Genomic DNA, 20,993 nt, shown 5'->3' on the forward strand with positions numbered 1-20,993 from the left:
GAAAACAACAACATTCTGTCTGGTTTTGTTTTTCTGGGACCGTTGAAACCGACTCGTTTGTTGGTGGTTTTAATTTTAGATGTAACATTTCTAGTTGACTCATTGTGACAATTCATCCATCCAATCGGAAACAAGCTGGAGTGATGAGCCTCACTCTGCACATGCTCAGTAGGAATCTCTTGCCTGTGGAGAAGTTTTCAACAAAAACAGATTTTGTGACATTAAAGTTACTTTTTTGATTTACAGTGTTTTTATTAAAAATATTAGACATTGACAGAAAGTGAGTATTATATATATATATTTCTGAAGTGCTTTTATTTGAGATACAGTGAGTTAATATAAGGGGAAAATTGTACCACTAACTTCTGCCATTAAATGTAATATTATCCTTAGTAAAACATATATAATTTGTATTACACATGTTTCTTATATCGAGAGATGACTAGTGTATTTCAAGTAGTCTGTGAAATGTGAGGACAAATTTAAAAACATGTTACAATTGTGCCTAATCTTCCCTAGTTATTACGGCGCACTTCATTTAACGGTAATTCGACATGGCTCTAAAAGCCTAAAACAATTCTAAACAGGATGACTCGTGTCTGAGGTTTTAACACAGTTTTATAGTGTGTCATCAACGGACTCATCTGAATACACAACAGGCTTTTAACTGATCCGCCGCCAGGAAACGGGCTCATATCAGGCTGCATGTGTTTTATGAGGGAGGTGTGTGTGTGTGTGTGTGTGTGTGTGTGTGTGTGTGTGTGTGTGTGTGTGTGTGTGTGTGTGTGTGTGTGTGTGTGTGTGTGTGTGTGTGTGTGTGTGTGTGTGTGTGAGAGAGAGAGAGAGAGAGAGAGAGAGAGAGAGAGAGAGAGAGAGGAAAGAGCTTCATCCGTCTGAAGATCCGTCATTCACTGAAGAAGCTGTTATCTATTCCAACGCGAGCAGAGAAACCCATCAATATATATATATGTATATATATATATATATATATACATATATATATATATATCTCTCTCTCTCTCTCTCTCTCTCTCTCTCTCTCTATATATATATATATATATATATATTATAAATTAAAAATCTTCATTTTCCGGACTTAACCAGCACGGGGAAGTGAACCGCTTATTGACATCATTCAAGTTTCACACTTGTCTCTCAGTGGAAAGTGAAAACGGTGTGATTTTGTATCACCTCTCGTCAGACGTCCTGTCTGCTCTGTGAGCATCAAGAGCAACAAGGTGAGTCATTTTATCTGACAAAAAGTTTAACTCTGCCACACCTGCATTTTGACTGTTTACATGTATTATTAATGAGGTTTGGTCAGAGTTCACGCATGCGATCTTAACGTGTGAAGTGGTGACTTTACATCAAACGGTAGAATAACATGCTGTGTATAGAAAGCATGCAGACCAACGGGAGCTGCGTGTAACTCATCAGAGAGTGTTGGATCGTGATGCGGGTGTCAGGTGTCTCCACCTGTGAGAAGAAAAGCGAGCAGGACTAACCCTGAAGAGAATTCAGTGAAGTGAGTTTCCACACTGCATTCTTTTAGAAGCACTCGCCCAGTGTCCTATAATGGCCGGATCAAGCTGTTTGGGGTCCTGGGGGGCTGAAACACTCCTTTATTAACAGCCTGAGCCGGCGGCTACGAGCTAACGGTGCTAAAAGTGCAAACAGTGCTGACTACCTGAGGGGGGAACTGATCCGTTATCAGCTGTAACCGCTGCATGAGTGGCTGTGATTAGCTAGCCAGTCATGTAGTAATAATAATAATAATCATTTTATTTGTGTAGCACTTTTCAAGCTGGGAGCACAAAGTGCTTTTCATAGACAGCAGATCAATACCAATACAAAATATCAAGAAATAAAAACAGCACACAGCTTAAAGACCGTATACAATACGTTTACATATGAATCATCCCAAAGCATTTACCGTAGGACAGGTGAAACTATCAAAATAAAGTTAAAATCAAGGGGTTGCACAACAGAGCTATATTTAAGCAAACAATAAAAAAATAAAATGTGTCTGAAGACAGGATTTAAAAGCGGAACAGTGTCAGCAGATCGGATACTAACCGGAAGACTGTACCAGAGCTGAGGCGTCAGTACCGCAAACGCTCCATCACCCTCCTACACACCGCATAGAGCGCAAGCATGTGTGGCCCGCCTGAGAACACAGAGCACAGAGCAGCTGGAGTCGCTGTTCTGACCTCCAGGTCACCGCTGAAGGGCCTTCAACTTGCATTCTTTCCAACAGTCTTTTTGCAACCTCTGGTTGCAAAAAGACCTCTGGTTGCAACCTCTGGTTGCAAAAAGATTTTAAATTTTAAAATAAATGATAAAGCAGGTATGCTTTAGGGCGTGGCTACCTTGTGATTGACAGGTCTGGGAGTTGTCCGTGTTTGAGTCTTACGGCTTTAACCCTTTCATCGTGCATTTTAAGGTCATTGAAGTTAATTGGAACACTTAAAAATGTCTTATTCAGCGTTCGGTTGTACTTAGCTCCGCCCTCTTGCGGCACTTCTGGTTGCAAACATCAAGATGGCGACGGCCAAAATGCTTCAATACTGTAGTCCACAAACCAATAGGTGATGTCACCGTTTCATTCTATACTGATGCTCTGAATTTTGAATTTAATACCTAAATGATGGTTCACTTGCAGTTAGTTCCTCTTTCATTTCTTATTTGTTCAAAAATAGATTATTGACACGTTGAGGCTCTGGGGCCTGGTTCAGCCTGGTTGGTTAAAAAAGTCTGATAATCAACTGTGTTTTCATGTTACAGTACATGCCTACAGTATATTTACCTAGAATTCAATTACAAAGTCAGGTTATGGCAAGTTTGAATACACCGTATCTAAATGAAGTCAATGATTTAAGTCAGTTATAGATCTGTAGATGAAGGATGTAAAGTCTAATACCAGTAATGTTATACTCAGTAACTTGTCTTAGTGTGCAGCTCGTGGACACTTCAGTCTCGTCATCCTACTCGCTCTGCCAGCAGCCATGCTGTCACTTCGTACGGTGACTGTTTCCAGGAAGCTGAGCGTTTGTTTGTTCCTCCTCTGATCCGCTGCAGGACGAGGACGGTGAGGGGATTTGATGTTTTCTTGCTGATGCTGTGGCCGGGTTGAGTAAATGTCATTTTAATCCTTAATTCACTTACCAACTGGACAAAACAGTTCAATCTGAACACAAAGATACTTTTTTAATTAAATCATCTCTGAGCAAAATTCATTCAAGAAATTCCTCACTGTCCCTCGTTCCATAATAAATATAAATAATTCAATCTCATGACAGCTCGTTATTATGCGTCGCTTGCATGGGAGAGTCGCTGCCATATCTTTCAGAGACTCATTGTTTCCATCCCGGTCCTCTGGGATGTCTGTTTTGGACAAACCGCAGTTTGCATTAAACATTATAATACATTGCAATATAACACCGCGCGTCTCCGACATCAAGACAAATGAATACCCAGGGCTCAGAGGAGAGAGACCAACAAAAACTGTATTTGTAAGTCAAATAGAATGAACCAAAAAAACCTGCTGATAGCTATCAACTTAGAAATAACAAAGTCTTTGGTATTGATAGAAACATCTCATCCAACCCAAAGGGAAAACCTTGACTCAGAGAGCAAAGACCTCTGTGTTCCACCACAGCTGTTATCTCAGAGAACCTCAACATAACCTCCAGAAACGTTCCCCTGAGGGACTTCAGCTCCACAAAAACAGCAGGTTTCTGTTTGTTAAGCCTCTTATGGACAAAGGCTCACAGACATCCGACAAGCTTGTGATTCACAAATTGTGAATAGATCGCATGGCCCATATTTCTCAGAAGAAACATACTTAGAAATGCCCCGAAGACCTACATTAGCATAAGAGTCAGAAGTGTTTTATCGAGAAGAAGCTATGAGAGCAAATCGTAAAACACTCCGAAGCCCTGAGAGAAGCTTCCCCATTACATCAGTAAACATCTGACTCACTGTGTGATGGACACATGGCTTCATGTTTAAAGCTTTTCTCTAATGCTTCACATTTTTATGACATTAATCAAAGGTAAAGTTTGGAAGAAAACTCCCTTAATTATTATGTATTATCTACACTTACAAATGCTTCATCAGGACTTTTTTCGGGTTTGATCAGATTAGATTTACAGCCAAAATAAACAAACAGCTGTCAGCACATTCCGATTCCAGTGTTGCCAAATCCTAATTGAATCACTGGGAGCTCCTCTACGGTTCAAGTACGTTTGACTCGGGTGAAGTCTGCACAAACCGCTCTCCCACTGCTCCTCTGCAGGCTTCAAGAGCAGCAGCAGCCCCACAAAACCCAACACTGATATGCATATATGGCAGACTCACGTGGGTTCATGAACAAATTCCAAATCTTCATTTTGAATCAGCTTTTGGCGATTTATCTTTCATATTAAAAGTCCAACTATCTCGTGAAGGGCTCATTGCGTCGGTGGAATTATTTGATGGTCTCTAAACGAAAAAGCCTGTATTCTACATGCCAAGATGTATTTAAAGTTATGTATTTCCTCCAGACGTTGGAGTGCTAAAGCCTCTGTAAAGGTGTTTGGATTAAAAGCTCTTTTAGGCAGGTTGAGTGGGTTGTAGTGGGGATTCTGGGAAGTTGCATGCCTTAAAAGTAAAAATGTATTCGATTAAAATAATTTTTTTATAGAGTATAAGCTGCTACATATGAGGAAATACCGATTCTTTTTTTAGAAACACCACAACACTTCTGGCTTGCTCTAAAACGTGTCTGATGCAAGTGTGTGTCTGTTGAAATTCACTTCCTTTATTGTAAAAGCACTTCCTCTTCTTCACTTCTGCTCCTCTTCATAGCGTTCCATCGCTGTGCGTCGTTGGCATCATCTCAGCCCCTTGAGAAGTCTGTGGGAAACAGGCGCTGAGGGGAAGGACCCGAGGAGAAGAGGACAGCAGAGGACGAGTGTGGAGTTGAGAGAGATGACGGCTCCGTCTGAAGTTGAATAAACCGGAGTCTTTCTTTTTTTCGGCTGTTTGAGCAGAGCAGATGTTGTGAAGGAGGTGCCGCTGCTGCTTTGGGGAGTCTGGTGGCTGTTTGTGAAAGTGTTGTAGGTGAGAGGCTGAGCTCGATTGGTTGCTAGGCTGCAGCTATGGTCGTTGAGGCGAGGCTTCCTCCCTCCTCATCAGTGACCTCGCCCTTTGTCTCACCATGCTGAAAGACCCCGTCGCCACCTCCTGCTACATCGTCCTGGAGCTGCTGATCGCTGTGTTCTCCGTGCTGGGCAATGTGCTGGTCTGCTGGGCCGTGTGCCTCAACAGCAACCTGCAGAGCATCACCAACTTCTTCGTGGTGTCGCTGGCGGTGGCCGACATCGCCGTCGGCGTCCTGGCCATTCCCTTCGCCATCGTCATCAGCACCGGCTTCTGCTCCAACTTCTACGGCTGCCTGTTCATCGCCTGCTTCGTGCTGGTTCTCACTCAGAGCTCCATCTTCAGCCTGCTGGCCATCGCCATGGACCGCTACATCGCAATCAAGATACCGCTCAGGTCAGTGACCCGGGGTTGCCTCTTATACAGGAGAGACGGAGAAATGTGTGGCTTTAAAATAAAGGGTTGATGAGTTCTAAGTAGTGGCTTTGTTAGTGGTTAATACATGTTGTCTTCATGCTTTATAGATCAGTTATAAGCCGTTAATAAGAACCACTTTTAAGTTTCCAGGTTAAGAAACTCACTCACTTGTACGTGAAGTGAAATCTATTTGTTAACATGTGCAACTACAGACTTTATGGAATGCTTATTTATGACTTATTCATAAGTTAGAAAGGGAGATTGTGTATTAATGGTTTATAAACATTTATAACTGCATTTAAAATAACCAAAGAAATTTCTCACAACCTGGAAACCCAAAAGTACCAGAACGTCTTGGCTGAATAAGTGTGTCCAGAAATGGCGTCTCCCACGAGGCTGTGTCCCCCCAGAGCATTCATATGAATTGTGCTTTAATTGCTTACACAGACTGTGTGACCCCCCCCTGTAACCCCCCGTTTAATCTTACTTTATTATTTCACTGTCAGACATTAGCTAGGATTTAGCTTTTAAATGATCTCAGGACGGTATGTCTCCAGACATCTACAGTCACCAGTAATCAGTCGTTAGAATAAGAATGCTGAACCTCAGAGCCACATGGAGCTCAGCCTTCCTGTTTTCCCTCCTGCTGAAAGATGCATGAGCTTTATCTGTGTTGTTTTTTGCATCCCTGATTGGGGGGGGGGGGGGGGGGGGGGGGGGGGACTTAACCTTTGCACTTTAACATCTCAGGAATGTGATAGAAACAAGGCAAACATCTCAGCTGCTCTCCCACACAGGCATACTCAAAATAGACTCTTCCTATGAGGAGTCCTGGAGGACTGTGCTTGTTTATCCTCTCTCTTTTAGTTCCGGGAGGAGAAGTGCTTCCAAGCAGCAATCAGCTGATCAAATTATAAGTGGAGGGGAACTTCACATACTGTTTACAAAAGATTATTAATTACAGTTTTGCAGTTTTTTGGTCCTTTTTGGACGTTTGAGCTGACGCTCGATGTTTGTGTCGCCTCCCTCTCCAGGTACACCAGCTTGGTGACAGGTCAGCGGGCTCAAGGCATCATCGCCATCTGCTGGGTCTTATCCATCATCATCGGTCTGACCCCCATGATGGGCTGGCACAAGCTGACCAAGCTGACCAGGAGCGCCAACATCACCTGCCCGCCCGGCCTGATGGGGTGCCTGTTTGAGGATGTGGTGTCCATGGAGTATATGGTCTACTTCAACTTCTTTGCCTGCGTGCTGATTCCCCTGCTGCTGATGTTAGCCATCTACCTGTGTATCTTCATGGCCGCTCGCCACCAGCTCAAGCTGATGGAGGTGAAAGCGGTCCATGGGGAGAAGTCGCGCTCCACGCTGCAGAAAGAGGTCCAGGCTGCCAAGTCTCTGGCCATCATTGTCGGGCTGTTTGCAGTCTGCTGGCTGCCTCTGCACATCATCAACTGCTTCACCCTCTTCTGTCCTCAGTGTCAGCGTCCTCCACCCTGGATCATGTATGTGGCCATCATTCTTTCCCACGCCAACTCTGTGGTCAACCCCTTCATCTACGCCTACCGCATCCGGGAGTTCCGACAAACCTTCCGCAAGATCATCCGGCGCCACATCCTGGGCAAGCAGGAGCTGTTGGAGAGCGGCAGCAGCAAGCGCAGCTCCATCAGACTCAAGCTAAACAGCCTGAGCGTTGAACTTTTCACTGAACAAAGCAGCAGCAGCAGTAGCTGCGAAAGCTCCTACCGCTGTCCGACTCACACGTCTCCTGTAGGGGGCAGCGTCATGGCAGTGTCCCGCTCCCCTCTCTCAGTCATCATCTCCCACTGTACTAAAATAGGCCCCTGTCCACTGCAAACCCTCGGACACACTCAAATCCCCGTAGGCCATCGTCTGCAGGACGCGGAGCAGCAGCAGCAGCAGCGTGACTGCGCTGGAGCAGAGGTCGTGGAGGACAAGGACAGACAGAACCTCGGCCTCGGCCAGGTCACCTCGCTGTTGAACAAGCAAAACACAAAGAGCTGCTTCAGTGAGCCACGGTGTTGTGACGCGTGCACCTTCCCGGATGTTCAAGAGCCTTGCAGTAAGAAGCCAACGTCAGCTCAGCAGCAGCTCACTGAGCATCGGGAAAAGTCCTGATCCGCAATGGAAGTGAGAGCACTGTGAACGGATAATGGACAGCGAATACCAAGAAGATGATTTAGAATTCCTCGCCGTGAGAAGCTCTCCAGTATTTAAACGTGACTTGTTAATTTAAACCAGACTAAAAGTCTAAGAGCACTGCTAGTAACCCAAAGAGGTCGTGTTCTTCATGTCGCCCCTCATGACCACGAGTCCACTGAGCGACTTCTGTCTTTACGATGCCGGCACCTCACACATCACTAATGGCTCCGCATTCAATTCAACAAACAAGATTACTAAATGCTTTTGCTTCGTCGTCACGAATATTTACGGGTTAAATACAAATGCGCTTTGACTAGTGACATTGCGTGACCCACCAAAGCTTAGCCACAATGGAAAAGAAGTCACAGTATTGACCCTCACAACTGCAGGTTGAAGTAATGCACCATACTATGCATGTAAATATCATCCTGCCATTTCTGGTCTGAAGAAAAAGACTTATTAATAAATTATTGGTACATTCAAAAAAATGTCAGGGATGTGAAATGTGGATATAAACGCACTCTGAAGGATTTCTTCCTATAACATACATCACAATGGGCAGAGGAGTATTTCTTATGCAGTATTGCGCCATCATTTTGAGATGCAGTCCATCCTGAGGACCTGCATGGACCACTAACAGTGTCACCAACCTGCTTAGCAAAGTTCACGCTCATTTAAAAAACATGTCACGTTCGGCCTAATCCCTCCTCGCACATTGTAATCCAGCTTCATGGCTTCATGAGACACATTAAAGGAACGAGTTCTAATTGGTTTAAAAAACAAGAACAGCACTTTCACCGGTGACAGATTCATGTTGCTCATGTTGAAAAGCGAGAGCCCCAATGTTGGAAATGCAATGCTGAGATGTAACCTCGTGTTTGTGTTTGTTCAGTGTGACAATGTGACTTATTTAAATTATATTCATGTAAATGGTGACGTCTGTGATTTGTTGAATGTCTGGAAATCATTTTAGGAGGATTGTGAATGACAATATTTTAGACTTGGATCAAAATCATGGAAGAAGTTCTGGTTTTCATTGTCCTGATTACATTACATTACAGTCATTTAGCAGATGCTTTTATCCAAAGCGACTTACAATAAGTGCATCAACATTGGTAATCAAAAGAAGTCACCAGAAGTCATAAGTACATTTCCTTTTCCAAACAAGCATCTAAGAGCCTGAAGCAGATCATAACTCAGAGCCAAAGTACAGAAACAAGAAAAACAGTTAGTGCTATAAGTAATACGAATACAATAAGTGCAACAAGCTAGTATGAATACAATAAGTGCAACAAGCTAGTATGAATACAATAAGTGGTGAGTGGAAGGCTCAGGGTAGCACTTCCTGAAGAGGTGGGTCTTCAGCCTGATGAAAGATGGGCAGCAACTCCGCTGTCCTGACGTCAGTGGGAAGTTCATTCCACCACTGTGGGACCAGGACAGAACACAGACGTGACCGGGTCGATCGGCCGCCGGGACCTCTGAGCGACGGGGCGACCGATCGCCCCGAGGCAGCAGAGAGAAGTGGTCGGGCGGGGGTGTGAGGCTTGACCGTGGCCTGGAGATAGGAAGGAGCTGTTCCTTTCACTGCCCTGTAGGCTAGCACCAGAGTCTTAAACTGGATGAGCTCTTACAGGGAGCCAGTATGATGAATGTGTCCTGTCTTTAAATTTAGTTTAATTTAGTGTTGATTTTGGTGGTTCCTGTGGACATAACTGGTAGCTTTAACGAGCACCAGAGTTCTTTTAGAGAACCTCTCATTTCACTGTAGCAGGGTCTGTCAGTCTGCTCTGTCTGTTTCCTCACAGTAACTTTAAATAGATCCCTTTACATCCCTTTCAAGTGTACTAGTTGCTATTTGCATTCAGCAGTGGCCACAATGGACCAGGCTTCCCATTGGCTCTTCACCAGGCATGGTCGTGTTTCACATCAGATCTGGAAGTCTAGAGAAGTCAGAGATCTGGTTTGCTTATTCTGGGAAATGGTTGGTCAGGTACAGTCAGACTATCTTTGGATTTCTTCACTTTCCCAGATCTTAGGGTGAATCCCTTGTGAGTTCAGGTTCCAGGGTGCAGGACCCACTTCTTTTTCAACGCTTTCCCACGGGGCATGAAGTGCATTCTTTTAAAGATTCCACACAGAGACCAGCTGGGTCCTCATGCTCAACCTCTCCTCAGCTAGATCTCATCAAAGAAACTATAAATGTGTCTTTTTGTTTGAAATCATGCAACGTTGCTCTAATCAATATTCAATATTGTCACTTTTGCAAATATACTTATTTGTTTGACATAAAGACTGGACGCAGAGGGAAACGACTAGCTGAAGCTTGCATTTGTTGAATCCAGTCCTAAAAGGTCTTCCAGAGGTTGATGTCCCGTCTATTTCTCGGCTGCTCATTTTAACGCCACATGTTTTCGAGGCTGGGTGGATTTATCACTGTAATGTTTTGTGGGGAGATAATGGTGATTCTTTTTGTCCCTCATGAATTAATTCTGAACCAAGATTAAAACTCGCCTCCATAGGTTTTACAGTCAGTAAGTAGAACAATGTCGGGTCAGGTCATTTCTTAGTTCCAATCTGTGGCGGGAAACAACAAAGCCTCTTTTTGTTGTTGTCAGTCTTGACATCACTGTCCAACAAGTTGTGTCTATAAAGTCTGTCTGTGTGTAGAGACTCCATGGATACGAGCAGCTGCAGTCTCTCGTCTCCCTCATTTATAAGGCTTCTGCTTAGAAAGTAGAAGAAGAGGAGGACGATGCAAAAGAGGTGTGTGTGTGTGTGTGTGTGTGTGTGTGCGTGTGTGTGCGTGTGTTTACCATCTCTACATTATGCAGGCCAGTTCATACAGCCTCTCCCTGTCGACCACAGCGCTGATTTAACATCCTCCATTGTTGCATTCTGTGCCCGGTCCAGACCAGTTACTCCCTGGGCTCTTGGAGTAAACAGGTGCTGGAGGCGGCAGAACTAGTGCAGAACTAGTGCAGTCTGACTGCAGTCGGGACCAGAACATGTTCGTCACAATCCTGCTCGGAGGTTAGTAAAGTCTCTGGATGTATTTTGTTCTCACTGCTTTTCAAGTAGGAACACATGTAACCAATAACACTGTTGATGTAGAGTAGGATTGAACGTGTTATTTGAGGCGTGATTACTGTTATTTGATGGTGGTTTGTTGCCCGAGTACAGGGAGAATAAACTATTATGAAATAATCAAAGTTTTTGAATAGTTGTTCTCTCTTCTTGACAGACAGCAGGATGGAAATGTTCAATCTCAACTGTAAGCTGATCAACTTCATCCATCATCTAAAGGAGAGATGCGGTCTGGACCTCAAAGGTACTCAACAGCTCTCTACACTGCTAGTGGTTTGGACTTGCTGCTGAAATCATCCATTAGTGAAACTCAATTGTCCATTAAAAGTCCTTTTATCTCGCTATCGGGATCAATACGATGCACATAAAGCTACGTAGTCAGATTGTCTGACAACATCTTCATCTATTGACCACTTCCATTGTTCTGTAAGTACAGAGTATTTAATGTTGAGTGCTATGTATTAAAATACATCCTCCTGCAGAGTGCGTGGACGTGATGGACAGCAGCGGCAGAGTGATGAACCTGGAGGGGAAGCAGCAAAGCGTGGCTCTGGCCAGCAGCGTGCTGGTGGAGAGGCGATGCTACGCCCTGCTGCGAGTGTGCCGTGAGTCCGTCTAGTTTGTCCTTTACAGTACAAAGATACATCTAGATGGTATAACACAATGGTAGTATGTTATATTTTCATGTTGGAGGTATTCTACTGTAACAAAAGTATATTTAATGTTGTTTTATGGGGAAGAAGTCTGACAAACAACCTTCTCAAGCTGTTTGATTACATTAAAGTTCATGACTTCCCTTCAGGAGACGATGATACCGGAGGTCGTAAATATGTGTCGCTCCTAAACAACTGCAGCCAGAGTCATCCCGAGTTAGCAGGTAACGAAACCCAGCAGCAGCAGCTCAGCAGTGCTGAGCCAACCAGCAGACTGTAAGGCACCACTCATATTCAACTGTTGTGTTGTAGAGCTGCTGAGGAAGCTGTCGAACCCCGACAAGGAGCGAGACAGAAAGACGAGAGGACGGACACGCAGGAGCAAAGACGTCTCTGCAAATAACAAGAAACACCAACTGAAATAGTTCCTGTACTGATGTCATGAGACACTCTCCTGATACATGCACACATGAATAGACTAGCTGTATTGTAACCATGCAAACAATCTGTTAAACGAGTCACATGTCGTGTTTTTAAATGTATGTTTTCTTTCTCTAGTTTTGGCCACTTTAGTTGTAATTCATGATGTATTAGAAGATGGTTGACACTGTCTGCAATAAAGAAAGTGAGTGAAAAAACCCCACAACATAATGTCTCATGTCTCATTTAGTTTATTCTATTGATGGCTTCACACTTCTGGGACATCTGGGAAGATGAATGTTTCTGTAAGAAATAACATATTTCAGTTACTTTAGACATCAAGCTCAATATCAGAAACATTTGTATTCAGACACTGAGCAAGTAGCAACTATGGCATGACGATTACATACAGTAGTTCTGCTTCAGATTTACCCAAAACATATGTACGTTATTCTAACAGACAGACAGTATCAGTCGAAACATAAAAAAGTAAAAGTGGCAATAAAACAATTTGAAATTACTATGAACTAAAAGTTGTGCATTGTGCATTGTGTGTGTGTGTGTGTGTGTGTGTGTGTGTGTGTGTGTGTGTGTGTGTGTGCACCTGCAGCTCTGTAATAAGGCAGCGTGTGTTTTCCTCACCAGACACGGAACAATGAGGAATGGATGCATTAGTGGGGAGGGCCAGCCACCACAGCGCCCATTAATAATGCGCTGCCGGGAATAGAGGAGGGTTTTGCTGCGATTAGTGCTGCATTAAGGACCGTTTGCTCCTCCTCCTGGGAGAACACAGGAGCGGTGCACAGGATGCCTAAACCCCTGAAGACTAAAGACCGATGTGGTTTCCAGAGACCACCGGGATTGGTTGAATGAGGAGAAGTGTGGAGAGAAGAGTGTGTGCCGGCTCTCCACCTCCATAAAACAGTGTGAGAAACCCTGCAGCTCTTGAATGTCCACCAGGTGGCACTAATTAGTTAATTATGGGGTGTGCTGCAGGGGCTCCTGTTGTTGATAAAGGAGACGAACTAGAAATAATTTAAACCTGAGCTGAAGAGATTTGATTACGTCTATACTTAGTCAATGTTAACCAGAGCCGTAGAGATAGAAACAGACCCTCTGCTTTTAATGCAGTGGCAGAGATGACTCACTGACACACACACACACACACACACACACACACACACACACACACACACACACACACACACACACAACACAACACACTTTAATCGTAAATAAACAAAATATTTAGGTATCAAGTATTTTAAGGCCAAGTTATAATGAGTTCATGATCTACTGACAGTAATATATTCCACCTGCTTGTTCAAGCCTTTTCTTTTTGTGCTACATTTCTAATGTTTCACCAAATGGATTCTCAAATTGATAATTAAACACAGATTAAACACGTGCTACAGTGTGTTACGCTGCCTCCAGCCACTAGAGGACAGTGAAACCTGTCAAACACATTTGCAGTTAATGTTAACTGTGGAGTTCACAGGTACAAAGTATAGAAAAGACAAGCAGCTGATGTAACATTTAAGAAAACAGCAGGATTGTGAACAATAAGATACATATATCTGGATGTCAAAAAGACATATAAAGACATACATGTACCACATCTTTTTAGAAGAGTACTGTGTTTTCATTTTGAGGTGAGAGTCTTCAAATGTATTCTTTATTATTAAGATTAATGAAGCAAACAATTGTCTCTGAAATACAGTTTGCAGGTGATAGTAATAATTCATTTAATTTATTATTTAATATGATTTACACCCTTTGTTTTAATCGTTTATTTATTTATGTGTGTTTATTTATATAATATGACAGAATATCAAGTTCACCGGAAGAAGAAGCTGAAAGCTTTTATTTTGAAGTCAGTTCTTGCACGCTCATATCGTAATGCATGCACACGTTCCGCAAAGTGGGGACTAGTTCAAAGTTGAGAGGCTTACTATTGTGTGTGTGTTATGCATAATACTTCAACCAGCGCACACACACACACGCACGCACGCACGCACGCACGCACGCACACACACACACACACACACACACACACACACACACACACACACGGGTGGGGGACACTTATGGTTAATTAATGACCAAACGTTCCATAAGAGCCGCTGCACAGACACGTCGGGTCTTCTTCCTCAACAGTCCTGACTTTGCGTCAGACGTGAAAACACAGCTGGTTACATAACGAGTGCAGAAGGTAAAAACGTGCGTCACCGTGAGAGACACCGCAGACCCCAGAACACCGCAGCAATGTCCGCGTGTGAGTTTGAATCGCTGGAGAACTCTCTGGAGACCCACCTGCCTGAGGCCGAGCTGTCCGAGGTGAAACGCATCCTGTTCGGGAAGGAAACGCAGTGAGTTGTCGCGAGAGAACTTTAACTTTATCGAGCTTAGATCACATTACATTCTCTCAACATGCTTGTTCTGCTCGGTTTGATTCTAGTAAATCATCTTCTGGACTTTGGTCACTTTGTGTCTGCAGCGTTCAACACACTTTAAACCGTGCAAAGAAAAGATTACGCAATGACATGTTTGAAACGTTAAGGTGTAAGCAGGCATCACACATGTATTTCTGCTCCTATAATGACGCTATTGCTGAAAAGCACACAGGCAGAAAGTAGTGAGGATTATTCCAGACTCCTATTCATGAGTCACATCTCCAGTCATACACACAAGGGAGAATGCAGTGAAGGAGGAACACACAAACTAATGCTGCGACTAACGATCACTTTCATCACGGATTAATCTGCAGGGTCTTCTCTGTTGCAGGAAGCTGGACCTCCCCACATGTGCCGTGAGCGCTGCCTCCGAGCGTGACTTTGAGCTGAAGGGTTACAGGTTTGAAGCTGCACAGGAACAACTGAGGCCCCCCAGAAGGATCCGCGTCGGACTCATTCAGAACCGCATTGTCCTGCCCACCGATGCCCCCATCCTGGACCAGGTCAGGACTCGGGACGCGTGCCGTTAGACGGACACAGAGACTGACGGGGATGGCGTACATTTGATGGCGTGTCCTCTTGAAGCCGTTGATGTAGAAGTCCCTGGTGTAGACCCTCTGGTTGTCTCCTCCACAGATCAATGCCATGCACAGCCGTGTCGGTGAGATGGTTGAAGTGGCAGCCATGTGCGGCGTGAACATTGTCTGCTTTCAGGAGACCTGGAGTGAGTGCTTTCATGGGTCACAACTACACATGTCATAAAAGCCAGTAAAAAAAAAAAAAAATAGACTAACCCGTCGTCTGCTGTCCACAGCCATGCCCTTCGCTTTCTGCACCCGCGAGAAAGAACCATGGACGGAGTTTGCGGAGTCTGCTGAAGAAGGAAACACCACGCGCTTCTGCCAGGAGGTGAGGTTACAGATGTCTGCCACATGTTTGCCGCGATGTGCTTCGCTGCAGTGGCCTAATAAACACTGTGATTCTGTCATTAGTTGGCCAAAAAATACAACATGGTGGTCGTCTCTCCGATCCTGGAGCGGGAGGGGCTGCACAGCACTCTGTGGAACACAGCGGTGGTGATCTCCAACTCTGGAAAGGTGCTGGGAAAGAGCCGGAAGAACCACATCCCCAGGGTTGGAGACTTTAACGAGGTTGGTGAGGGGTTTGCGTAACTTGCACTTGTGTGACAGTAGGCAAACTGCTCTGCTCACCGTGTTTCTCTTACTCCCAGTCTACATATTACATGGAGGGCGACACCGGCCACACAGTGTTCCAGACCCAGTTTGGGAACATTGCTGTGAATATCTGCTACGGGCGTCATCACCCTCTCAACTGGTTCATGTACAGCATGAACGGAGCGGAGATCATCTTCAACCCCTCGGCCACTGTTGGAGCTCTCAGGTAAGGAGCGAAACGGAGTCAGTGTTATTGGGAATACACAACATGTAATTAATGTTGGGCTTTAGTTGTACATATTCCCTTATTGGTGTGTGTGTGTGTGTGTGTGTGTGTGTGTGTGTGTGTGTGTGTGTGTGTGTGTGTGTGTGTGTGTGTGTGTGTGTGTGTGTGTGTGTGTGTGTGTGTGTGTGTGTGTGTGTGTGTGTGTGTGTGTGTGAAGAATAAAGTGTTTGTCTTTCACCTACAGTGAGCCCATGTGGTCTATCGGGGCCAGGAATGCAGCAATAGCTAACCACTGCTTCACTTGTGCAATCAACCGTGTTGGGACGGTGAGTTGGTCTCTGTAATATCTATCTTGATTGATTGATTGATTGATTGATTGATTGATTTCATCTGGTGTGGTTCCGTTGTCAGCGTTGGTCCTCCACTCGGCGGCTGATCTGTTGGCAGCTTGTGTGACTTTCATTCTTGTTTCCCACAGGAACATTTCAAAAGTGAATTCACATCCGGTGATGGAAAAAAAGGTAAGAGATGTATTACTCGGGTGGATTTGAGAAACTTTAATGTAGCTTCCTGAACGTGTACGTTTGCATCAATACGTTTATTCTGAAGGACAACCTACATGTCGTGTAGTGTTGCAGTCTTCATGTTATCTGTATCTAAACGGTGAATAGCGGTTAGTGGCAGTTGTTTCAGTTCCAGTTGCAGACCGATCTTCTGACTTCTGCAGCTCACCATGACTTCGGACACTTCTATGGATCCAGTTACGTGGCTGCTCCCGACGGCAGCCGCAGCCCGGGTCTCTCCAGAACCCGTGACGGACTGCTGGTTGTAGAAATGGATCTCAACCTGAACAGACAAATCAGCGACAAATGGAGTTTTAAGGTAAACATAAGTGTTTGAGGCCTCACTGTGACCTACTTTTAAAAAGGACGTGTGTGTTTGTTCCTGCAGCGACTGAAGGGTTGTGCTGGCTTCAGTAGTGTGAGCTCCACTGTGGTGAATCTCTTCTCCTGACGTTCTGTTAGTCTACCTGTGCGCTGTGCTTCTCTTTGCAGATGACCGGCCGGTATTCTGAGTATGCAGAGGAACTTGGCAAGACTGTGAGCCATGACTTCAAACCCAGCATTGTGAAAGAGTAGATGATGTCCCACTATAGTAGAGGTAGTCCCTGTGCTCTGATGTCTTTAGAGGACAACATGTCTGTGTCCTGAAGTCAGTCCTGATCCTGACTACCAATATCCAGTTATTCCAGAAGATGAGCCTTTTTAATGCCAGTTTGTTTACATAATGCCACTGTTGATTTTATTTCTAAAAAATACCACAAACATGTGGGCTTCATCACTTCCTGTTTTACAGTCTGTGATATGTCAGGGATTAGCAACAACATTCATTTTAATGCATTTTTCATGCACAGGTTGGCTAACTACCAACTATTCATTCATTTTCTGAATTGTCTGTTTGTTGACACTATGTCACTGTCGTTATAAAGAAAAGAAAACCACACAAATGTAATTATTTCCTGCATCTTAATGTTTTTGTGCAGGAAACCAGGGAAATAGCATGTATTTGCCCCATAGGGCTAAAGCAGTAGAGACTCACATTGTGGCTCCGGATTGAAGGCCTGATGTATGAATGTGTGATGATGTATGAATGCATGATGATGTGATGCTGCCATGGGATCAAACCTTGTGGCTTTAATGGGTTTCATTGGGGACATTTCTGTCCTTTCTTTAAAAGGTCTGAGTGTCTTTATTTCGGCTATTTAGTTTATTATAGAATTATTAGAGGAGCTGAGGTTGAACTTCCAAAATCCAAAAAGAAATTCACAACCATGTCAAATTCAAACTTTATCACAGGAAACTATATTGAGTCAAACCAGTGTTCTTTAGAACTGGATAACTTAACTTCATCTCATCCTCGATGACTTCTGTTGTCTTAAAACTTATTTGGCGTCAACAGAGAAACGAGTAAAACGTAGCTGAACAGCTGAAGGGTTCATGCTAAGAGTCACAAAGTCAGTGAACTGACTCGTTACACATTAACAGCTAACACTAAGCATTAAGCCACTGTAAGAAGAGGTCGAACACCAACACTGATCACACACTGACTCCTCCTCAGAGACGTCCTTTAGTTCTCTTAAGCACCAGCAGAAAGATGTCGCTGTGCTACTTAAAGATTTTGTTTAACTGCATTTCAAATTGTATTTTGTATAACCTAAAACAACTTTACATTATCTATAAATCTATACATTAAAGAACCGAGATCAGATTTTATTCAGTGTATCCTTTAAGGTGCAGGCTTCTCATTAAACACTCGTGACAAGGATGGAGCACATGTTCAAATCCTTCTTTAATCACATGTCATAAATGCAGCTCTATGTTTTAATAAAAAATAAAGTCTGAAGTTTAAAACGCGCTGTTTTATTCTTACCAAAAAAAAGCACAACCGGGAAGAAATCACTTTTCATAGGTTCAAGAACGGCGATTTCATGGTCAATGTTTTATTTAAATAACACAATAACGTCTGGTTTGGAAAGTGTAGTGCAAAAACGTACTCATAATACCAAAATGACAAAATAAAAAGTGACAATGAGGAAAGCTCTTCACCACTTTCAACTTAGAACACGAGTCAAAGTTCCACCTTTTGTTCTGCTGAACAGCGTCTCCATCCATCAGCTGTTCTCTCTCCACTGAACTCTGGTGAGAACACGTCTCAGTGAGTCCATGTTCTCCGGCAGGCAGGTTGAGCTCCATAGACATTGTGGGGTATTGCATTGCACTAGCTATCTGTGGATGATGTCACACTTTAGGGCATTGATTACCTGAGACTCTCAAAGCACAACTACTTCCTGTATTCCCTGTTGATAGAATCGTCAGAATAAAAAGTGATGAGGTGAGTTTTTTTTGTGTTTTTTTTTTTTTTAAAGGCAAGTGGAGGTGAGGCTGATGAGCCTCTTCAGGACGTCAACACTGAACAGCACAAATACATTGTTTATACTAAATGTTTTAAGCCCTGAATTATGTGCACACTATTTCCAGGTACGTCTTACTCCGTCGTGATTCCCACATTTCATCCACTGTAGTTCCACAAGTCCGAAACACTCCACAGCTTGAGATTTCAACAGCTCACATTTGAGTCATTAAAATTCAACGAAGACGCAATAAAAATCCATTTGGTCTTATCTGCTAATCCCCAAAAACAAGAGAATACAAAAATAAACTGAACGTAGATTTGTGAAACTCCCAGCTGTTAGTCTGTGGTGGTGGTGGCTTTATAAGAGCGGTGGATCTGCAGCAGTCATGTGAGCAGTTGGGCATCTTAGCACCGGAGGGGATGGCCCGGGGAGGGGGGGGGGATCTGCGATAGCAGGGAGGAGCCGCTAGTCCGAGACCGTGAACCTGCAGCATCAGCTCACTACAACGATGAGCTGAGGAAGAGAGGAATCCAAACCCATCATCGCTGTGCATCAACTCTCCTTAAAGATCAGCAGGATGTCCTCGTCCGTCCCGTAGCTCCGCCGAGCCTCCTCGAAGTTCCCGACGCTGGTGCAGCACACCCCTAAGAAACACACAAACACCAGCCAGCTCCAACGTTAACACGCAACTTGTTACTACAGGGGCAGTCAGATGATTGTAGTCGTTCAGGGATCAGCTGATCGTCCACTCCAGCAGCGTGGCCATGTCTGTGTTTGAGGCTCGCGTTTAGGGGATTCGGTGAAATGTACTGTAGCTGTTTTCTTATTCATATACACTCGTGCTTTGGACATACGAGACTACTCACGGTCAGAATACGCTGGGTTGTTGTAGAAAACGCAGCCGGTGGTCCTGTTGAAGCCGCACACTACGACAAAGTGACCCTGGTACTCCGGCTTCCTGCAGAAACACTTCTGGCCCACAGGCAGGAAGCAGCAGTATTTGACAGGCGAGGAGCAGAGTTCACACGTCAAGACGACGGCATTAACCAGCACTATGGCAACGTGGCCCTGCTCCAGATGAGACTGGATTTCCTGAACCGTCACAGAGCTGTGAGGAGACAACCACAGACACACACGTCAGGTGTTAGGTCTGCTTCGTCTCAGGCAAAAGCTGGTGGCTTGTACAAGGAAAAAAACAGAAAACTTACCATTTGTTCACCGCCACACCCTTGCTGTCTGCTTTAAGGAAAAGCTCATTCACTCTGTCTTCTTCTGTGTCAAAGTGTTTCTTATAGAAGGACTGCAAAAGACAACAAAGAAACCGTCAACATACGCAGAACACTGGAAATCTGGTCCGGACAGTACTGACAGCTTAGATCGGGGCAGAGTACCTGGTTCCTAAAGCCCTTATCAACACCCAGAGTCTGGGTGCAGAAGCAGTGTTTGATTCCTAGATGGCACATGAGGTAGGCCAGGTCAATGGTCCACACGCTCTCCGTCAGCTTGAGCTCCCAGCATGCTCTCTGAAACTCCTCATCACTGACTGGATGGAGGTACCTGCGAGACCGGACAGTTAAACCACACAGTCCACTGAGCACGTCAACCAGCTCCGTATTACTGGCTTACTAGACTTCATAACATTACGCAAACATTATTATTTATTTTTTTTAAGAAGTTAACGACTTTGTTGTGCACTTACTTGAGGACCATCCTGGAGCAGGCTAGCCCACAGTCCCAGTGGTAGAGCTGCCGAATGACAGGGACATCCAGCAAGACGGCATCCTCTGAGAAACCCCCCCCCCCCCCACACCCGTGTTAGTTATTAATTCGTGATATCAGAAAAGCAACGTTAGGCTAGCTCAGCTCGTGAGTATGAGGCGGTTGGTGTCGGATGGTGTCACTCACCTGTCATTCTGTTGTGTTCAGTCTTACTAGCTAACTCGAGACGAGCTGGTCAGTCTTGCTCACAGCATTGTTATCCAGGGTTGGGTTTCTTCATGGATGCTAACGAGCAGAAACCAGCTGCCCAACTGCAACTTTCAACGGCTAACGGTACGAACTGGTCAGTTGGCCGCTAAGCTGCATAAATAGCGAGGCTAGCTCCTCGACACACGCCACCCCAGCAAATACACGTATGAGTTAACTAAACAAATAAAGGTTACAAGTAAGAACAATTGTATTTTTTAAGCAGGTTTTTTAGGTCTAAAAAGCTGCTCTGCTTCACTTCTCTGTTGTTTGCTAGCATACTGAGACGCTTCTTCTGTGTGGTCATGTTGTCACTGAAAGTGATGCTGCCCCCTTGCGGTGCGGGGGAGTCATCTTTAAAATAAAAATAAAAATATA

At 44.4% G+C, this 20,993-nt stretch overlaps 4 protein-coding genes across 5 annotated transcripts; 3 read left to right on the forward strand and 1 right to left on the reverse strand.

The window, feature by feature from the left end:
- Nucleotides 1-1,103: 1,103 nt before the first annotated feature.
- Nucleotides 1,104-8,655, forward strand: adora2aa (adenosine A2a receptor a). Its single transcript, XM_068720819.1, has 3 exons — nucleotides 1,104-1,238; nucleotides 4,849-5,538; nucleotides 6,594-8,655. The coding sequence occupies exons 2-3, from the start codon at nucleotides 5,201-5,203 to the stop codon at nucleotides 7,696-7,698; spliced, it is 1,443 nt and encodes a 480-aa protein (XP_068576920.1). The 5' UTR covers nucleotides 1,104-1,238; nucleotides 4,849-5,200; the 3' UTR covers nucleotides 7,699-8,655.
- A 1,770-nt stretch (nucleotides 8,656-10,425) lies between these two features.
- Nucleotides 10,426-12,088, forward strand: LOC137879990 (uncharacterized protein C22orf15). Its single transcript, XM_068721041.1, has 6 exons — nucleotides 10,426-10,488; nucleotides 10,636-10,755; nucleotides 10,967-11,053; nucleotides 11,292-11,414; nucleotides 11,612-11,686; nucleotides 11,775-12,088. The coding sequence occupies exons 2-6, from the start codon at nucleotides 10,731-10,733 to the stop codon at nucleotides 11,885-11,887; spliced, it is 423 nt and encodes a 140-aa protein (XP_068577142.1). The 5' UTR covers nucleotides 10,426-10,488; nucleotides 10,636-10,730; the 3' UTR covers nucleotides 11,888-12,088.
- Nucleotides 12,089-13,847: 1,759 nt separating this feature from the next.
- Nucleotides 13,848-18,632, forward strand: upb1 (ureidopropionase, beta). Of its 2 annotated transcripts, none has more exons than XM_068720849.1 (10): nucleotides 13,848-14,251; nucleotides 14,667-14,838; nucleotides 14,972-15,059; nucleotides 15,150-15,244; nucleotides 15,328-15,486; nucleotides 15,567-15,736; nucleotides 15,954-16,062; nucleotides 16,215-16,257; nucleotides 16,464-16,618; nucleotides 16,792-18,632. In XM_068720849.1, the coding sequence occupies exons 1-10, from the start codon at nucleotides 14,148-14,150 to the stop codon at nucleotides 16,873-16,875; spliced, it is 1,179 nt and encodes a 392-aa protein (XP_068576950.1). In that variant the 5' UTR covers nucleotides 13,848-14,147; the 3' UTR covers nucleotides 16,876-18,632. The 2 variants fall into 2 exon arrangements, with proteins under 2 accessions (XP_068576950.1, XP_068576951.1); XM_068720850.1 differs by having other exon boundaries at nucleotides 13,851-14,251; nucleotides 15,981-16,062.
- Nucleotides 18,067-20,916, reverse strand: gucd1 (guanylyl cyclase domain containing 1). Its single transcript, XM_068720851.1, has 6 exons — nucleotides 20,556-20,916; nucleotides 20,350-20,434; nucleotides 20,042-20,207; nucleotides 19,859-19,950; nucleotides 19,517-19,758; nucleotides 18,067-19,294 (listed from the first exon to the last, which is right to left on the reverse strand). Exons 1-6 carry the CDS (start codon nucleotides 20,560-20,562, stop codon nucleotides 19,203-19,205), a joined length of 684 nt encoding a protein of 227 aa, XP_068576952.1. The 5' UTR covers nucleotides 20,563-20,916; the 3' UTR covers nucleotides 18,067-19,202.
- Nucleotides 20,917-20,993: the final 77 nt, after the last annotated feature.

Source organism: Cebidichthys violaceus, unplaced genomic scaffold (genome assembly GCF_023349555.1).
Source record: "Cebidichthys violaceus isolate CVI_PGR_0920_01 unplaced genomic scaffold, fCebVio1.0.p SCAF_26, whole genome shotgun sequence".
In the NCBI taxonomy this organism is placed as follows: Eukaryota; Metazoa; Chordata; class Actinopteri; order Perciformes; family Stichaeidae; genus Cebidichthys; species Cebidichthys violaceus.

Coding starts and splice junctions, on each gene's coding strand:
- adora2aa (XM_068720819.1), top strand. CDS start 5,201: ATGCTGAAAGACCCCGTCGCCACCTCCTGCTACATCGTCCTGGAGCTG. Junction 5,539..6,593: donor GCAATCAAGATACCGCTCAG/GTCAGTGACCCG, acceptor CTCCCTCTCCAG/GTACACCAGCTTGGTGACAG.
- LOC137879990 (XM_068721041.1), top strand. CDS start 10,731: ATGTTCGTCACAATCCTGCTCGGAG. Junction 10,756..10,966: donor CGTCACAATCCTGCTCGGAG/GTTAGTAAAGTC, acceptor TCTTCTTGACAG/ACAGCAGGATGGAAATGTTC. Junction 11,687..11,774: donor GAGTCATCCCGAGTTAGCAG/GTAACGAAACCC, acceptor GTTGTGTTGTAG/AGCTGCTGAGGAAGCTGTCG.
- upb1 (XM_068720849.1), top strand. CDS start 14,148: ATGTCCGCGTGTGAGTTTGAATCGCTGGAGAACTCTCTGGAGACCCAC. Junction 15,060..15,149: donor CTGCTTTCAGGAGACCTGGA/GTGAGTGCTTTC, acceptor TGCTGTCCACAG/CCATGCCCTTCGCTTTCTGC. Junction 15,245..15,327: donor CCACGCGCTTCTGCCAGGAG/GTGAGGTTACAG, acceptor TTCTGTCATTAG/TTGGCCAAAAAATACAACAT.
- gucd1 (XM_068720851.1), bottom strand. Junction 19,951..20,041: donor ATAAGGGCTTTAGGAACCAG/GTACTCTGCCCC, acceptor TGTCTTTTGCAG/TCCTTCTATAAGAAACACTT. Junction 19,295..19,516: donor CAACCCAGCGTATTCTGACC/GTGAGTAGTCTC, acceptor TGTGTTTCTTAG/GGGTGTGCTGCACCAGCGTC.